This window comes from Semicossyphus pulcher, unplaced genomic scaffold, assembly GCF_022749685.1.
Source record: "Semicossyphus pulcher isolate SPU_LCO1_2020_fin unplaced genomic scaffold, fSemPul1.0.p SCAF_16, whole genome shotgun sequence".
NCBI lineage: Eukaryota > Metazoa > Chordata > Actinopteri > Labriformes > Labridae > Semicossyphus > Semicossyphus pulcher.
Genome location: NW_027211670.1, coordinates 24,116,754 through 24,133,076, shown reverse-complemented (window position 1 = coordinate 24,133,076; position 16,323 = coordinate 24,116,754). Strand labels below are relative to the sequence as shown.

The 16,323-nt window shown below is 43.4% G+C and overlaps 1 protein-coding gene across 1 annotated transcript; it reads left to right on the top strand.

The window, feature by feature from the left end:
* The first annotated feature begins 570 nt into the window (after positions 1-570).
* On the top strand, positions 571-15,449 carry slc16a5a (solute carrier family 16 member 5a). The gene is made up of 5 exons (XM_069664660.1): positions 571-644; positions 4,212-4,675; positions 8,261-8,404; positions 9,827-10,666; positions 12,807-15,449. The coding sequence occupies exons 2-5, from the start codon at positions 4,303-4,305 to the stop codon at positions 13,079-13,081; spliced, it is 1,632 nt and encodes a 543-aa protein (XP_069520761.1). The 5' UTR covers positions 571-644; positions 4,212-4,302; the 3' UTR covers positions 13,082-15,449.
* Positions 15,450-16,323: the final 874 nt, after the last annotated feature.

Below are 16,323 nucleotides of genomic sequence, written 5' to 3'. Positions count from 1 at the left end.
CATGATGCAAAATGGCAGTTTTTTTTAAAGTTGGCAAGTTTTAAATGTGTATATAGAGCTAAGGATGCCTTAGATACTGTAAATATATGGCTTAATTATAAATGTCGTTAAATGTATAAAGTAATTTAAAGTTGTAGCAGGTCAAGGTGGTGCTAACTTTAACTTGGTAAGTTTAATATAACTCTAGGTATTAAAATGTGTAACAGCTCTCAGATAAATTTAAAGTAGTGGCACAAAGTAACAGTTAATTGAAATACGTCACAGTTGTATTGGTATTTGGTATTTACAGACTTAGTCTGCCCATCTCCTTTCATACAGGCCCACACAGTACCACAGTGTCAGTACATTGTGTCCCCCATTACGGCTCATCATCCATGTCCTGCGCCTTTCAACGCCCTCCACGGCCGCCTGTTTGTGGTGCCGCAGGACTGCTGGACTGGGGCCTGCTCAGTCCCGCATCCCGACCCTCGCAGGCGGCCATAGTCTCCTCCCCCCGCGGGCGGACGGACGGAGCTCCGTGACGAGCAGCAGAGCATACCTCCCCGGACTGCAGCTGCTGCTGCTCGGCTGTCATAAGGGAGCGACCGCGCCTGTGCAGCGTGGAGCTGACGGGGCTGGACGACCACAACCAACATTAAAGAGAGGTGATTTTATATTTTTTATAAGTAAATAATCCACGAAAGAGATTGATTTGATATTTCTGCTTGAATCGCTTCCTCTTAGCTGCGAAAGTGCAGAGCCAGTGATTTCCAGTAGCCTGTGTTTATGTTTCAGGGTAACATATCATTAATGGAAACAATATGACTATTCAGCATTTTAGGAAGCTGTTTTTCACATTAAAGCTACACCAATAAAGCTAGTTAGATCTAAGAAGGCTTTGATGGTGCTTGGGGTGAGAATACGTATTTTGGGGGCTTTTTATCGTAAACAACCCGAAATAAATACGAGTTGCCACGTGGGTGAATCTGGCAAAAGGCTTTCTGTTAAAAAAGCTGTAAATGTGGACAGAGTAAACATTTAAATTTTATCAAGCTAGTTAAGATAGCGTGCTGACAGTGTACACATTCCCCTATCTGTACATGTCAGCCTGACATGACTCTCATCCCTCCATGGGCTGTCCCACAGCTGCTGCTCAGCATCACTTTTATTCATCAATGGAGAAATGCAGAGTGTACTGCCAACACCCTCCCTCTTTTCTTTCACCATTTTAAAGGAACATTTATTGATTTATTTTGTACATAAAGACACATGGCTGCTGCAGGAGGGAGTGCTGGAGGTGAGAGAGAAAAACAGGATGTCATGGCTTCATGGTGGCTCAGATTGTGGAGATATGAGAGGCCTTTCCCCCTCTCACTGATCCGTCACACACCGAGAATAGTGGCAGGAATAGGACACCAGGCTGCCTAGCACTGTTTCTTTTGTGTGCTTTTGTTCCTGCATGGTTTTGTGCCTTTGTGTGGTGCAATTACTTGAGCACCTGGTCTAGAAGTGGTTCACCAACACTTAACAATGTTTTAAAAGTATTTCCAGAGACCTTAAAGCTCCTGTGAGTGAGTTTTTTGCTGGTTATGAAACAGACTGATATTCTTTCTGGTTACTCTATATGAGCTACAAACGCAAACCAGACCATCAGGAAGAAGATTGATTATTTCTATATCTTATTTTTAATGCCTGAAACCTCTGGCGGGGGGTAGGTGTCAGACGAAACGATTTACTGCACGCTGCCTTTGTTTACATTTTACAGGGCAAACATTTAAAGTAAAAGATGCATATGACTGTTAAAAATAGCAGGATGAGATTTGTTGTTAAAAACTTAAGCATGTACAGGACAAAATCAGCACAGAGATAAGAGGTACGGCTTTGTCCACAGGGGGCGCTAAAATCAACACAAACGGAAAGTTCCTCACAGGAGCTTTAAAGACCTGTTAAAGGTGAATTAATTATCTGTCTGGTGCCAAAAGAAGACTTTAAACCTCTTAAAGGAGCTGAAACAGTTTGGGAAATATGCATATGTAATTTTTTGCCACTTTCATGTCTGAATGGTAAATATGAAGCTATAGCCAGGAGGTTATTAGCCTAGCTTAGCACAAAGACTGAAAACAGGTGGAAACAGCTAGCCTAGGCTTTGACCAAAGGTTCCTTCTAGAAGCACTTCTAAAGCTAACTAACAAGCACAGTGTGTATTTGTTTTTTAATACAATAAACTGTTTTATGGCGTCGTTTTAGGTTCCCTGGCGACCAGCTGAGACTCCAGGAAGGAGTAGTTCATAACCCCCCTAAAGTGGCAATTTGTTATTTGTGCACTCAGTTTTTTAACGGATTAAACTGACAAATCATGAACTTAGAATAAATTCAATAGTCATAAAGGTACAGTTTTTCATGAGTACAGAGGCTGTCTATGTCATCCTGTGCATGTTGTGTTTAGTGTTCAAGCATTTGCATGTGTTTTTGGCGCTTTGCATCCCGAGTTCAGCTCTTTGTATTTCTCTCTCTCTGGAGCCTAATCTCAGAAAATGTTTCTCTCCTCAGCCGTTGCTACATCTGGAAATATTATGCAGAGTCTCTGGGGGCAGAATCCCATTGGACGTTTTTGCACAGAGGCCTTTTATTCATGGATTTCACAAGTGCATGTTGGTCTCATGCTTGCCTTTCCATGCACACAGGCTTACAGTATTTGTCTGTAAACCCTCTCCTCTACTTACTCACTCACTGACCAGCAGACTTAAAGTCCCAGACGTCAGTCTCTGATTTTAAATACTGATTAAGCTAAAGGGACCGTCTTTAGCCCTGAAGCAGTGGGTTTTCATTCTGCACAGGCAACAGGAGATCTTATGGTGCTTCTTGACTCAGGAGCAGAGCCAAGTTTAGGTCTTTTCTTTAAGCGTGCATTTTGTTTGAATTATTAAACTAAAAGCAGGATTTAATTGTCTTATTTACTTTTGATTACCTTTTCCTTACACTCCTGTTGGTAGGTTGGTTTTGCTGACCAGCTGCTAACTTTCTCAGGGTCGAGTTGGAGACACGCTGAAGGCCACTCTCTCAGTGTTCAGGCTCCAAGCCTGTGAGACTCTTTTATAAAGCAGTTTTTTTAAATATCTATTTCTCATTTGAAAGATGTTAGTCATAGAGATGATCTTTAGTTCCTCTGAACTCCAATTATTGTTTTAGCTTCTTTCACTTCATAGTTTTGGTTTGACAGATCACAACGTTACTGTTTTTGTTTACAAATCTACCTCGAAGAAGCAGTTAATAACAAGGAAATATAGTGAATTTAGCAACTTAAGAAACATTACTTATATAAATCTGGCAACAAAATAGATCAGAATAATCAAATGACTAATGTATGTAAGAGTTAAAAGCCATGCTAGTGGTTAGGGCTGCACAATACTGCAAAATATATTGTGATTATGTTAACAGATGTTACGAGTTCAATGTGATTAACAAAAAGTTGAGATGATTACAGCTTTTATTTTCATTGACAAAGCTATAAAAATAATGTTTTCTTACATCTGGAGAAGATTTGTTCCTCAGTGCGTCTCTGCAGCACGACAGTCCTTCATTATAAAGATGTTTTGTCATAAGTTTCAGTTTTATCAACAAAGCTTGCAGCTTTCTGGACTATATATGGATATAGCACTTTGCCATGTTGGGATTTTTGCAGCCTTACTGTGAAGCCTAATAGTGCCAATGTCTGTAAGCTAGCATGCTAGCAATGACAATGTTTACATGCTGATGTTTCCAGGCACAGTGTTTACCATGCTCACCTCCTAAATTCAGCTTGAGAGAATGCTAACGTTTGCTAATTAGCACTAAACACAAAGTCCTGTTGAAGCTGGGTGGAATAACAAATAAGCATTGGATTGACCTGGTTATCGGGCTCGAGGAAAAGTCAGAGGAGCACCGAAGTTATTACAATTCATCCTGAGGAGACAATGATGTTTCGTACCAATTTTCAGGGCATGCATGAAAAAGTTCATGACACATTTCACTCAAAATCATAAATGTCAAGGTGGAGGTGAAGGAAACATCTTGGGATCATTAAAGTCCTCAACATTCGTCTTCTGCAGAGTGTGAAAATGTGTGCAAAATATCAAGATAATCCTAAAGTTGTTCAGATGTTGAAGTCTGGACCAAAGTGGTTGAGTGGTGGATTTTAATGCATAAAAAACACTCAACCACAGAACCTGATGTTTTATTCACTGTCCTCTCAGGTCGCAGCAGTCACAGTGACATGGACGGCAGGACAAAGTACACAACCTGCAGAGCTAACTCAGGAGCCTTGCCTGAACTGTGCAGCAGAAAATGACTCACAGAAATGGAATCAGGGGGACGAGTGATCGCTGCCTCCACCCGGAGCCCTCCGGGGTCCTGGAGCAGGCCAACGGGATGGAGCACGAGAAAGTTCAGGATGCCATCGACTGTGAGTCTGAGGAGGCGGGGCGCGGGGGTGAACGCAGAGGCTCCGTGGCTGTCACGGCTCCGGGGATGGTCACAGCTCCAGACGGAGGATGGGGGTGGGTGGTGCTGGTTGCCACCATCTTGGTCCTGGCGTTGACCCTGGCGTTCCCCTCCTGTGTGGGGATCTTTTACACTGACCTGCAGAACGAGTTCCACGCCTCCAACAGTGAAACCTCCTGGGTGCCCTCCATCATGACGTCAGTGCTGCATGCAGGAGGTAAAGTCAGCAGACCAAACTCCATTCAGTTTTTTCTCTGTTAGTTATTTTTAATTTTTGTATCATTACTTCTCTTCTTGTTTTTATTTAATTATCACTTAAAATACTATAAATATTAGTAGAGCTCTTATATTTCAGTTGCCCTTTAATGCCGCCCGGCCTCGGGGTAATTTAAGGACTCCCTGCTGCTGTTGTTCAGGGAAAATGTGAAACCTGAGAGAGAGTTTTAAACTGTCATGCTGTCTATGTGTTGATTAAAAGAACACTAATCCATGAGAAACTGTTACCCCCTTATTACCCACAACACAGAGAGACTTCACTTCCCAGAGCTGAACAAAGTCTTTCTGCTTTCTCTTAGAAACATCCTTTTCCATAGTCTCAATGATGGAGCGTCCAGTCTTTCACAACATAAGCTGCGTCCCATTTCGAAGGCTCCCTCAGATGCAGCCGACAAATGCGTCCTCCTTTTCCCGGGCCGTGAAGGATTCGAGATTCATTGCGCGCCACTTCAAACAAAATGGCTGACTCTTAAACGGCCGAGGAATAATGAATCTTGGGATACGTTGGGCCACGAAGGATGCAGCCGATGCATCCTTCGTGGCCCAACGTATCCCAAGATTCATTGCGCGCCACTTCAAACAAGATGACTCTTAAACGGCCGAGGAATAAACTTTCAATGTAAAAGATTTTGGTTTCAACTCAGTCGAATAGCTCACGAAACAAATGTTAAAAATATCAAAAAGGGCCTTGAAACAAATTATCTTTAAAATAATAGTGTAACGTTGTGGAGTAGCTAGACAGATAGAGGAAGATCGAGGAAGAGGCGATGTGCGTTGCTAGCTCAGCAGAGCCCAGATGTATTTCCTTGTCGCAGAATCAGCTCACCCGAGGTTCGGACGTCCCCAGCAAAACAACAAACTGCTAACTGGCTTACTGCTTTTCTCGCTTAGCTCTCACTCGCTCAACATGCGTCTTATTCTTTCCAGAATGCCAAACGCCCGCTTAAAAGTAGCTTTATCACAATAACTCCCCCTTCCCTCCCCCAGAACTACTTCTCAGCCAATTGCCCACTACGGTGGACACCTCCCTCAATAAACGACTGCAAAACAACGGCAACATAAACAGTAACTTATACCCAGCGTTACAATAGGTTAAGCTACAGGACGTTAGTTATGAAAGCTAGTCAGCAGCTAGCCACCTGTTGCTAGGCGTCAGGAAATCCTCAGAAGACCAGGTCGTCTCATTTCAGTTCTGTTTTAGTGTCTACACAGACTACGAATGACGCGTCCTCGGTAGACCGCGTCCTTCGAAGGATGCAGCCCCTGAATTAAGACGCAGCTGTAGAGAAGCAGCTCTCAGAAAAAGTTTTACATTTAAAGGGGCTTCGGTTTTAAACATCACTAACAAACACCCAGAATTTTGGGATCTTTGGACATGTGGACGGTCCAAACAAATATTACAAACATCTCAAATATTAGCAGCCATATGATGAGGAGTTTTTAACTTCATTTACCACTTAAGTTGAAGAAATTTAAACATTGCTGACTATAAACTGCATCAAAAATCTTGCGGATAGCTGCTTTAAACATGTTGTTTTCCTTTGCATGTGATGCTCATAAATATTATAGTCTGTTAATCGCAAGGAAGAAAAACTTCAGCCTCCCGTGGAGCTTTGTCAGGAAACAAGACCTCATTGTGGTGAACAGAGGGGCTATCTGTGCAGTCAGTATGTCACCTTCCTTCCTCAGTGACATGTTATGTAATGTGCATGAAACAGGGAAGTAGTGTCGACTACGTGTGGGGTGCACAGTGTCAATATGGAGGATCAAGTTGCCAGAACGTCACTACCTTGATGTTTCTGTCTGTCTGCTGCATTTTGCACACTTGATTCACTTCCTGTAAGAGTTTAATTCCCTCTAAAAACTGGTCAAACATATAGCGGACTGACGGGATTTAACAACCCTAGAAGGGAAACTACAAGGAATGTTGTTGGTCTGGTTCTGTTTCCTCGCTGCAGGAGCCTTTTAGAAGGACTACACACAGGGTTACTGAGATGTTAACAGATAAAACAGGATATGTAAACAGTACAGTCATTTAAATTGTCAGTATTTAAAGAGGAAAATCCTCTGAAACTGTAGTTAAAGTATAAAAAGTTCCACCTCCTCTTTCTGCAAACTTTACACTCCCACTCTCTTATCAGCAACATCTCCTGAATATGGTAATACAAGTCTCTAAAACCAGTGACCTCATGTCCTTGAAATTTGTTTTAAATCATAACAGAAATACCTTTTTGTTTGAACACATTGCAGTATGTTTTTCTGCGTGCGACGCTCAGTAATCTCCTCCTGCAGCCTTTCTTTGAATCAATAGAAAGCTGCGTTTAAACCAGAACACCTACCTACCTCGCTCCCCTCCTAAAAACAATCTCTTCTAGGACTTTTTATTTTCGTCTCGTGTAGTTTTCTGGCTTGCGTGTGGCAGAGAACAGTTTATATTATTAGCATTAGCATGTGAACAGATTTAAACCTCTGAATCCACAACCAGGCCTCCTCTTTGTGCAACAACCAGCCTCTTTTTTTATTGCTGAATATTTATATTTATTTGTGAGCTGCTTTTAAGAATTAAAAACCCTCAGCGACCCATCATCAGTTCTGTAGACAGTAAAAGAAATGTCGACTAACAGCAGACTCATCCTTTAATCTGCTGCGTTCTGGACGGAGTAGAAGCATGCAGAGCGCCGTTTTCCAACAGCAGGGAGAGGTACAACGGGCTGGTTCTCATGGATATTGAGGGCAGGAATGCTTTGATCTTAAAAAGCTCCTGAGCTGACAGAAATGTGACAAGAATCAAGGTTTTACCTTCATTAGGCTGCACGCAGGTTTGAGAGAAATGTCCAGAGGGGAGGGATGTAGGACGCAAATCTCGGTGTGAATTTTGTGGGTTGAAGATTCGATTGAGCAGCTTTTAATCTTAAAGTAAAATACAGACATTATGTAGAACAAATTTACACAGACAGTGTGAAGAAAATGTTCTGCAGGCTTTAAGGCGAGGAGAAGAATAACATGCATTGAAAACGAGGCTTCTCACACAGTTAGGTCTGAGCCCGTGTGAGAGTTTTATCCCCATCAGCACCCTGCAGCCCAGTTGCCTACCAACAAAGGCATGTGTTGGACTCACCAGCCCTGTCGGTGACCTTTAACCAACATAGCCCTCTGCATTTAGTCCCCAGGCTTCAGATACACAATGTGAAACTTCATCTGAAGGTAAAGAGAATTTATGAGCAACAATAAAAGCAAAATGACGTGGGAGAAGATTTGTTTAGCACCTGACGCACAAAGTCATGCAAAGAAATCTCTGATATGGGTCAGCAAAGAGCGACACCTTTGTTGTACAGCAGATTAACACTAAGTGGGAGAGCAAATATGTCCTGCTTTGAGTGCTTCCATTCAGCCGGCACAGATTACAGCTTAACACAAGTTATGTGAAAAACTGCTGCGGGATTAAGAAAAACGAGCGGCTGTATAAACCGCAGGCTGCTTCTGCTCCGGTATGCATTAAACTAAGAGCATTACATTTGGTCCACAGGTCCCTTTTGCAGCGTGTTGGTGGAGAGGTTGGGATGCCGGGCGACCGTCATGCTGGGCGGAGTCCTGAGCGGGCTGGGAATGGCTGCCAGTTCGTTTACACAGTCCATCAGCCAGCTCTACGTCACAGCCGGGGTTATTACAGGTCAGCAAACATCCAACTGATTTATTGTCCGAGCTGTAACTTGGTGACCGTGGTTACGCACATCAGCACGCTACCTGCACGGCATGAAGCAGGTGGAGACTAACTGATGAAGGATGAGGAGTCCAGGTGGAAGCTTAAGTTTCTAACACGTGTAAAAAGACGTTTTAAGTATGTTAGAGTTGGTGGTTCTTAGTTTTCTTCCAGTTTTCTGCATTTATTATTTTTCTGTCAGTAGAAGTATGATAAAAATAACACCCAGAAAACAAAGAACTTAAAGGGGAATTCCAGTATTTTTACGTACTGTGTGGTCTAAATTACTAAGTAGAAAAAGATTGTAGATTGTTTAATCCCACAGCAACATAATCTTTCAGGGAAATCTTGCCCGATCAAAGTACGTCCAAAAAAGTGCTTTTTTTATTCCACTGACAGGCTCAGATTATCAACTTAAGCGTCCGACAAAATTACAGAAAGGATCCCGACAGAGATCGACCTTTTTGTGAAAAGTTAAGATGCTTTTTATGGGACCAGAAACGGCCTCCCAGCTCGACAGACTCCACTGATAAAAACAGTAAATTTACCTGGCAGGACATTGGAGTTGCTTTTCTGTTACCATCGCCTCCGCAGGTTAATTTGTCTGTTTTATTATGTATTATAAAGATACTGGGGCTGCACGGTGGTGCAGTGGTCAGTGCTGTTGCCTCACAGCTAGAACGTTCCTGGTTTGAATCCCGGTTCAGACATAGTGGGCCTTTCTGTGTGGAGTCAGCATGTTCTCCCCGTGCATGCGTGGGTTCCCTCTGGGTACTCCGGCTTCCTCCCACAGTCCAAAGACATGCTCGTTAGCTTCATTGGTGACTCTAAATTGCCCGTAGGTGTGAGCGTGACAGGTCGTCTGTCTCTGTGATTGACAGGTGATCAGTCCAGGTATGACCCTGCCTCTCGCCCAATGAGTGCTAGATAGGCTCCAGCCCCCTGCGACCCTGAACAGGATAATCTGTACAGATAATGGATGGATGGATAAGGATATTGTGTTGGATCTAAACTAACCATTTAAAACAGCAAAGTCACACACTGAAACAAACCAGTTGAGGCAGCTGTCGGCCAGCATTTCACATCGTCTGTGATGTTTGACTGAATGGCTTTGAACAGCGAGCTGTGACAGCTTGTTTCTGGTTAAAAGAGTCTTACCTTAACAAGACAAGGTCTCTGTCGGGATCCTTTCTGTAATGTTGTAAAACACTCAGAATATCACCCTGAGCCTCTTAGTGGACAAACTGTACGTACCCCGGGGACGATTTACCCTGAAAGATTATGTTGCAGCCATTACAGCCTGTTTTCTGACGGCCAGCTGGAGCGATTTACAGGAGCAATTCCAAAACGTTGTCGATGTCCCACTCTGAGTATCTTCCTTCTCTGTTACAGGTCTTGGTTTCTGCTTCAGCTTCCAGCCCGCCGTGACGATCCTCGGGCACTACTTTGTGCGTCGCCGTGCGTTTGCTAACGCCATGTCGTCCACGGGAACCGCGCTGGGCCTGTGCACGCTGCCTTTCCTGGGTAACTACCTCCACACCGAGCTGGGCTGGAGGGGGAGTTTCCTGGTTTTGGGGGCCGTGTTGCTGAACTGCTGCGTGTGCGGAGCAGTGATGAGGCCCCTGCAGCCCCCCAGGCGTCGGGGCCAGCCTCTGATGAACCACGGATCCCCTCCGGCAGTAGAGGAACCTGTGAGGACGGAAACAGGGTGGGTGAGGACGATATGGAGCTACGTGGTGGCTTCTCTCAGCAAACACATGGCTTTTGATCAGTTCTGCAACAACTCTCGTTACTGTGCGTTTGTCATCGGCATCACCTGGATGATGCTGGGGTTCGTGGTGCCGTTGGTGTATCTGGTCCCCTACGCCACAGCCAACCACATGGAGCAGGGCCGCGCCGCAATGCTGCTCTCCATCCTGGGCATCGTCAACATCGTGGTGCGGCCGCCCTTCGGCATCATCTTCAGCATGCCGTGGTTCAAAGGGCGACACATTTACATGTTCGCCGCGGCTCTGCTGGTGAACGGGCTCAGTAACAGTATCTGCTGCATCGGACCTGGCTTTACGGTCCTCCTGGCGTACGTGGTGATCTACGGGCTGTCCATGAGCGTGGTGGGCTCCCTCATGTTCACCGTGCTCATGGATATCGTGGAGATGAGTCGCTTCCCCTCAGCGCTGGGCCTGCTCGCCATCATGGAGAGCATCACGCTGCTTATCGGGCCTCCACTGGCAGGTAATGTAGACGGACACTCTCGTTTGGTCTCTTTGGTCAAGGCAACCCTGCCCCTCGCCCCTGACGTAAGCGGTTCGTGGTTCTAGACCACAAAGAGTTGGTGCCGCTCTAGATCCTGTGTTCCTGGCACAGAGACGGTTCTTACTCAGTCGAAACACCCGAACCGGCCCCAGAGCTGCCTCGGTGGAAAAGGGCTATAGGTGGGAACGTGGGACACGTCTCATTAGTATCAAAAAATGTAGACTGAATTTGTGCAAGCTTCTTTTTACAGGATTCAAGCACATTAAAGATGAAACAGTTTTACATGGGACCGTTATGAGCTTGAACCTCAGTCCAGTTTCTTGTTGCAGCTTGTCTGATCAGAAATGTCAAAGGACAGATATAGAGCCAAACAGGGAAACAAACGAGAAGCCTGTGTGCAGTTAAAGGACCGTGCCCTGCATGTGTGTTTGCTTCACTGTGTGAATGACAGAAGTGCAGGAATAGATGGTTCGTCCCCTCCTGCTCGAGGCTGTAGCTGGAAATAAACGCCCGCTGCAACACAGAGTGCAAAAACAACAACAAGTCTTGGAGGACGTATTCAGATCCCAAAATGATGCATTGCTGCTTTAATGTGTGTTTACTGCTGCGGAGGTTTAAGGTTGTACGTCTGTTTGTTGTGTCGCTGTGAGCATCATATCTCTTAAACGTCGGCTCTAAACGAGCTCAGAAAAACAGCCATAATTTCGCTTTTTGACAAAATATTTTTCAGCTAATTCAAGTTGCGGTTGAATCGTTCATTTTTCAGACTTTTCTCAGCACATTGTACCTCAGTACAGTGTTTGAGTGCAGGTTCTCTCTCCTCTGTAAGTCTGAGCTTCGCTCTGAATGAGCGGTGTTCAGCAGAGAGTGTAAAGGGCAGAGGCCCTCAGTCTCAGGTTTCAGGTATGCTTCTCCTGTTTACGTGAGTGCTCCTGTAACGAGGCCGAGTGATGTCACCACAGAACCCTTTTGCACGAGCAGGGACTCTGACGGGGTTTGCTCCTCCGTGTGGTCGAATACAACTGAAGCAATTGATCTGCTTATACTTACAGGGAACTGTTTTATTTAAAGGGCTTTAACGGTTATTGTCACTGATGAATAATTAATGTCAGGACATTAAAGTAAAATATGTTGCTCAGTGTTTCATAAGCCCAAGAAGATCTTGCATGGATGTTTTCTTTTGTCCACATCCCAAAGATCTGAATCTTTTTAAGGGAGGAGAAAAAGAAACAACATTTGAGAAACTTTGAGAAACAGATTAATTTAATAGTTGTTTATTTATTTTACAGTTCTAGTTCTACCTTTTAATTTCCTAGAAAGCTTCCTGCAACAAAACATTATTATTTGGTGTTAATTATAGTGTAAAAATATATTGATTGAATGAGCTGTTACCTTTGTGTGTTTACATATTTGCATATTCAGCTAACCTGCAGAACATTAGGTCAGTAATTCCCAGTTTTTTGGCTTCTGACCCCTTTAAGTACTTGTGAGCTCCACCATTGGTTGCATCCAAGACGATCTAACCTTTTCATTTCCATTATTGAAATGTCATAAGTAAGTATACTATTTAAACATTGACGGTTCAAACTTTCACAGATTGTTTTAAAGTTTTAAACGGGCTTGCCCCCGCCATTGAATAATTTTATCCCCCAAAAAACACAATAATACGATCTCGAATCTCGAAGATCTCAGTTTGGTCTCTTTGACGGCACCTGTGGCGATAAAAGGTAACTGCAGGAGCACACTTCCCAGATATCCAGACAGTGCTGCATGTGCGACGTCCACGGTCGGCTCCGGTTGTAACTCTTGATTTTCCTGGCTGACGGTCGCTTTCCTTTTCAGACTGTTTGCTTCATCTGAGCGTCGAGTTTGTTTCTTTTTCTGTGGATTTTCACTTCTTGTTGAAATTGTATCTGTAGTCATCCATCTTTTCTTTGTTGTTCTCTGGCAGACCAACCACTGCTGGCTGATGGAAAACGCGTCACTAAGTGGGCGCTGCTTGGGTTTTTTTCCACTAAAGTCGCCAAACAGACCCAGTCCATAATACTACAAACGCAAAGGCAAATTAAACTCAACATGCTGTCTTTATCTTCATCGATGATTCCTCTTGTTTCTCCAGGAGTCCTGATCGACAGAACGGGTCAGTTCTTCCAGGTCTTCTTCGCCTGCAGTGCCGTCGTTGCCTCCTCCGCCGTGTTCCTCATGGTGTCGTTTTGCTGGCTGGATAAAAGGGACAGGAAGTTGTCAAAGCAGGGTCAACCACCGGTGCTGCCCGATCCAGCGAGATCTGCGAGCGTAGACGTCTCTCCGAGCTGTCAGTACCGCAGCGTGCCAACAGAGGGAGACAAAGACAAAGCCTCTGCTAACGGGGCGGATTATATCACCAGCCTCTGAACCTGCTCACACTGCGGGTGATTTAAAACACACACATCACACTCCGGGGTCAAACAGTCCTGCAGATTTTTCCTAATGTTTGTGCCAGCTTGCTTAGCGTGCCAGATGTTTGCTTTTCTGCGGCTGAAGGACGCTTCACCTGACCTGGTCTGAAGTGAGCCGGCGTGATGAGCCGCCACCATCTGGCGCGCCATAAACAGTCCAAACAAACACTGTGAATCATTTGCTCTGTTTAACCGAAGTTATACACATAATCCTAAATACCAAAATGAACAGATGTGCACTTACAAATACAACGTGATTGTACTGTTAATCGTCAAATGCTGCTGATCTTAACTATCACACAATCTATCATACATGAGGTATCTCACTTTGTCAAGCCAAGAGACACACGAAGAATCACTCCCAATCATTTCAGATGTTTCCTGTAGCGCTGCTTTGAAGGTGTGTTACGATATGATCAGTTTATTATTATATAACTATGGTAAAGTAGGCCAAATCATGATATCTAAGGTATCAGGAGTCCAAGGATTAGGCTGGTGTATTCATGTCAACACAGCTCAAAAGACCAAAATCAGCACCCTGTTAGCCGGTGAGAGTTGACAAAAGAACATAAAGGAGTAGTAGCCTTTATTTCCTATCATGCTCGGTGATAGACCATACATCCATTATCTATATCGATTATCCTTTTCAGGGTAAGGCGAGGTTACCTGGACAGGTCACCAGTCAATCACAGGGCCGACACATTACATTACACTGCCAGTTCAAGGCAGGATTATTACGCCTCTGTTACGTTTCGTCTTTTATGTGAAATGCACGGAGGCTGAATGCTGAGGCGAAGTCGTTCCGCCTCTGAGCCGGCATCGGAGGTAGTAAGAGAGGCGAAACGGCATCTGTGTAAATGGCGGAGCCGGCAGGGCGGAATATTGCTGTGTGTGTGTGTGTGTGTGTGTGTGTGTGTGTGTGTGTGTGTGCGTGTGTGTGTGTGAAGCTTACACCTTTTGATTCCATAATGCTGGAACGCTTTTGGGAACCTGGGACAAAATCTTATCAATAAAACAAGCGTCCAAGCATGAAGGAGGTGGTGGACGAAGTGACCCACCTACAGCCGTGGCCAAAAGTATTGCTCATTATCAATCCCCTGAGAAGCTTCAGTTGGTTGATAACGAGCAGATCATTCAAATCAGGTGTGTTAGAGTATGGAGAAACCTAAAACATGCAGGAAGGTAGCTCTCCAGGAGCAGGGTTGGCCACCCCTGCTGTAGACGTTTGGTTAAGTTCACGCAGCAACATGCTGACCAGCTTGTCCGTGGTTTGAACAAAAAACACAAGGGGAATTAATCCATTCATTGAGGACTATTTTCAGTGGCGGATTAATCTATATTTGGCACTCTGGTGAGTATTTGCTGCAGCAGGATGGTGTGCAATCAAAATACACTACAGTGTGTGTTCAGAGTAATGAAGTAACCTGACACCCAGTGCAAAAGGTCGACTCATTGATGCGTTTTTTATTTTTAAAACAACAATCGAGCTCTATCACACAGAGGAAGAGGATCAATCAAGCTTGTTAGTTCAGTCAGTGTTGGTTTTGGTCTTTTTATGGGATGTTTGACAGCAGAAGATATCAGACTTATCTTCCATTTATTAGGACTTGACATGATACAGAAGGCCTTAAATAAGTCAGAACAGGAGATAGAAAAGTTTTCTGTCCAGAGGATTTTGTAACATCTTCACTCTCTGCTAAATAGGTAAATTAGTCCTCTATATCTTCTATGTAAAGACGTTAAACACAGCATGCTACAACCATCATGTAACACCCATGTTGATGAGTATTTAAAGGTGCATATAAAACACAAAAGGCTGAATCTGTTTGTGAAATTAACATGTACAAGCAGTGATCATGGTTTTGTGTTTAGCATGTTTTACACTCCTTAATGGAACAGTGCCTTTTTAAAGAGCTGGTGTATTTCTACAACCACAGTATATCGAACACTTCATGTCAGCGGTTTGACACATTTCACAGGAGGAATAAACACATTGAGGAGTCAGAAGCTCACACGTTCAGAGCTTAAGCTTTACAGCTTTAAGACGCTGTAACTAATTTTACTCTCACCTCAATCAGATATTTATGAGACAGACGTGTCTTTTTGATAAATAAACACTCCACCTGCACAGGTTTGAACAAAGATATTTTATGGCAGATGTGTCTGAGAGGTAAATACACATTTCAGGTAAAAGCTGTAAACAGAAGTGTTGCCAGAAGCTTCTCAGCTGTGAGAGGGTTTAATAGTCATTTTTGGAGGCTTGTCTTGCTTTTTGGGCCAAATTTTACCTTTATTATAGATTCTGTATTTATATGTATTGATCAGGGGACAATAAATGTTTGAATATCAAAATCAAATTGTGAATCTGTACATTTATTATTTGCATACATGTTTGGGGTACTTGCAGAGCATTAAACATCAACAGCAGGGAGATTTGTCCTCAAGCTATCCAACCGGCATCAAACTGTACAGGGTTTATTGCACAGTTTGAAGATGGTTTATAGAGCATGTACTTCAGCTCCAGATGGGGTGAAAAGGCACATACTTATTAGGAAAAAATGCAACAACAAAAAAAAACTACAAAGGGGTTAAAATAAAAAAATGGAGAGCTGGCAATTACTGAATTACTGCAATTTGTTGTAATTTAATCATGCATTTGTTTGTAAAATGAGCCGAGCAGAGCATGACATAACTGATAAAGACCTAACAACAGGTCTTGCAATATCCTTTACCTTTTATTGCCCTGTTCTTTATAGGTTTAAACCCTTAATTATTGCATTGTTTAAATATTCCTTTATTAAAAGGGAACAGAACACATTATCAAACATTGCTACAACTAACAAGGGTTAATCGAGATGCTTGGTTTCGCCCTTAACATAAATAAAAGATAAGGTAAGAGCAATAAGTAGAAAATACAAGAATAGATGGATAGATAGATTTTTTTTTAGATGATCTTTTATTTCTTTTTGACATTTATTAGGTTAGAATTTTGTTTACATCATGTATTACGTTTTCAAAAGATCGATATAATTTCTACTACATGAAAAAACAATAACAAATATAAAACGGCTGTTTTTCAAGACGTAAGGACACTACTTCCGGTGTTATTGCCGTTAACCATTATTTAAACACGGATGTTAAAGGCCACCATCTAGTGGTTTTAACTTGTAATGACAGGCTGCTGTTAACTTATTTAAG

Excerpts from the sequence above, each read along its gene's own strand:
- slc16a5a (XM_069664660.1), top strand. The coding sequence starts at position 4,303 with ATGACTCACAGAAATGGAATCAGGGGGACGAGTGATCGCTGCCTCCAC. Across the intron at positions 4,676-8,260 it reads GTCAGTGCTGCATGCAGGAG|GTCCCTTTTGCAGCGTGTTG; the intron begins GTAAAGTCAGCA and ends TTTGGTCCACAG. Across the intron at positions 8,405-9,826 it reads CACAGCCGGGGTTATTACAG|GTCTTGGTTTCTGCTTCAGC; the intron begins GTCAGCAAACAT and ends TCTCTGTTACAG.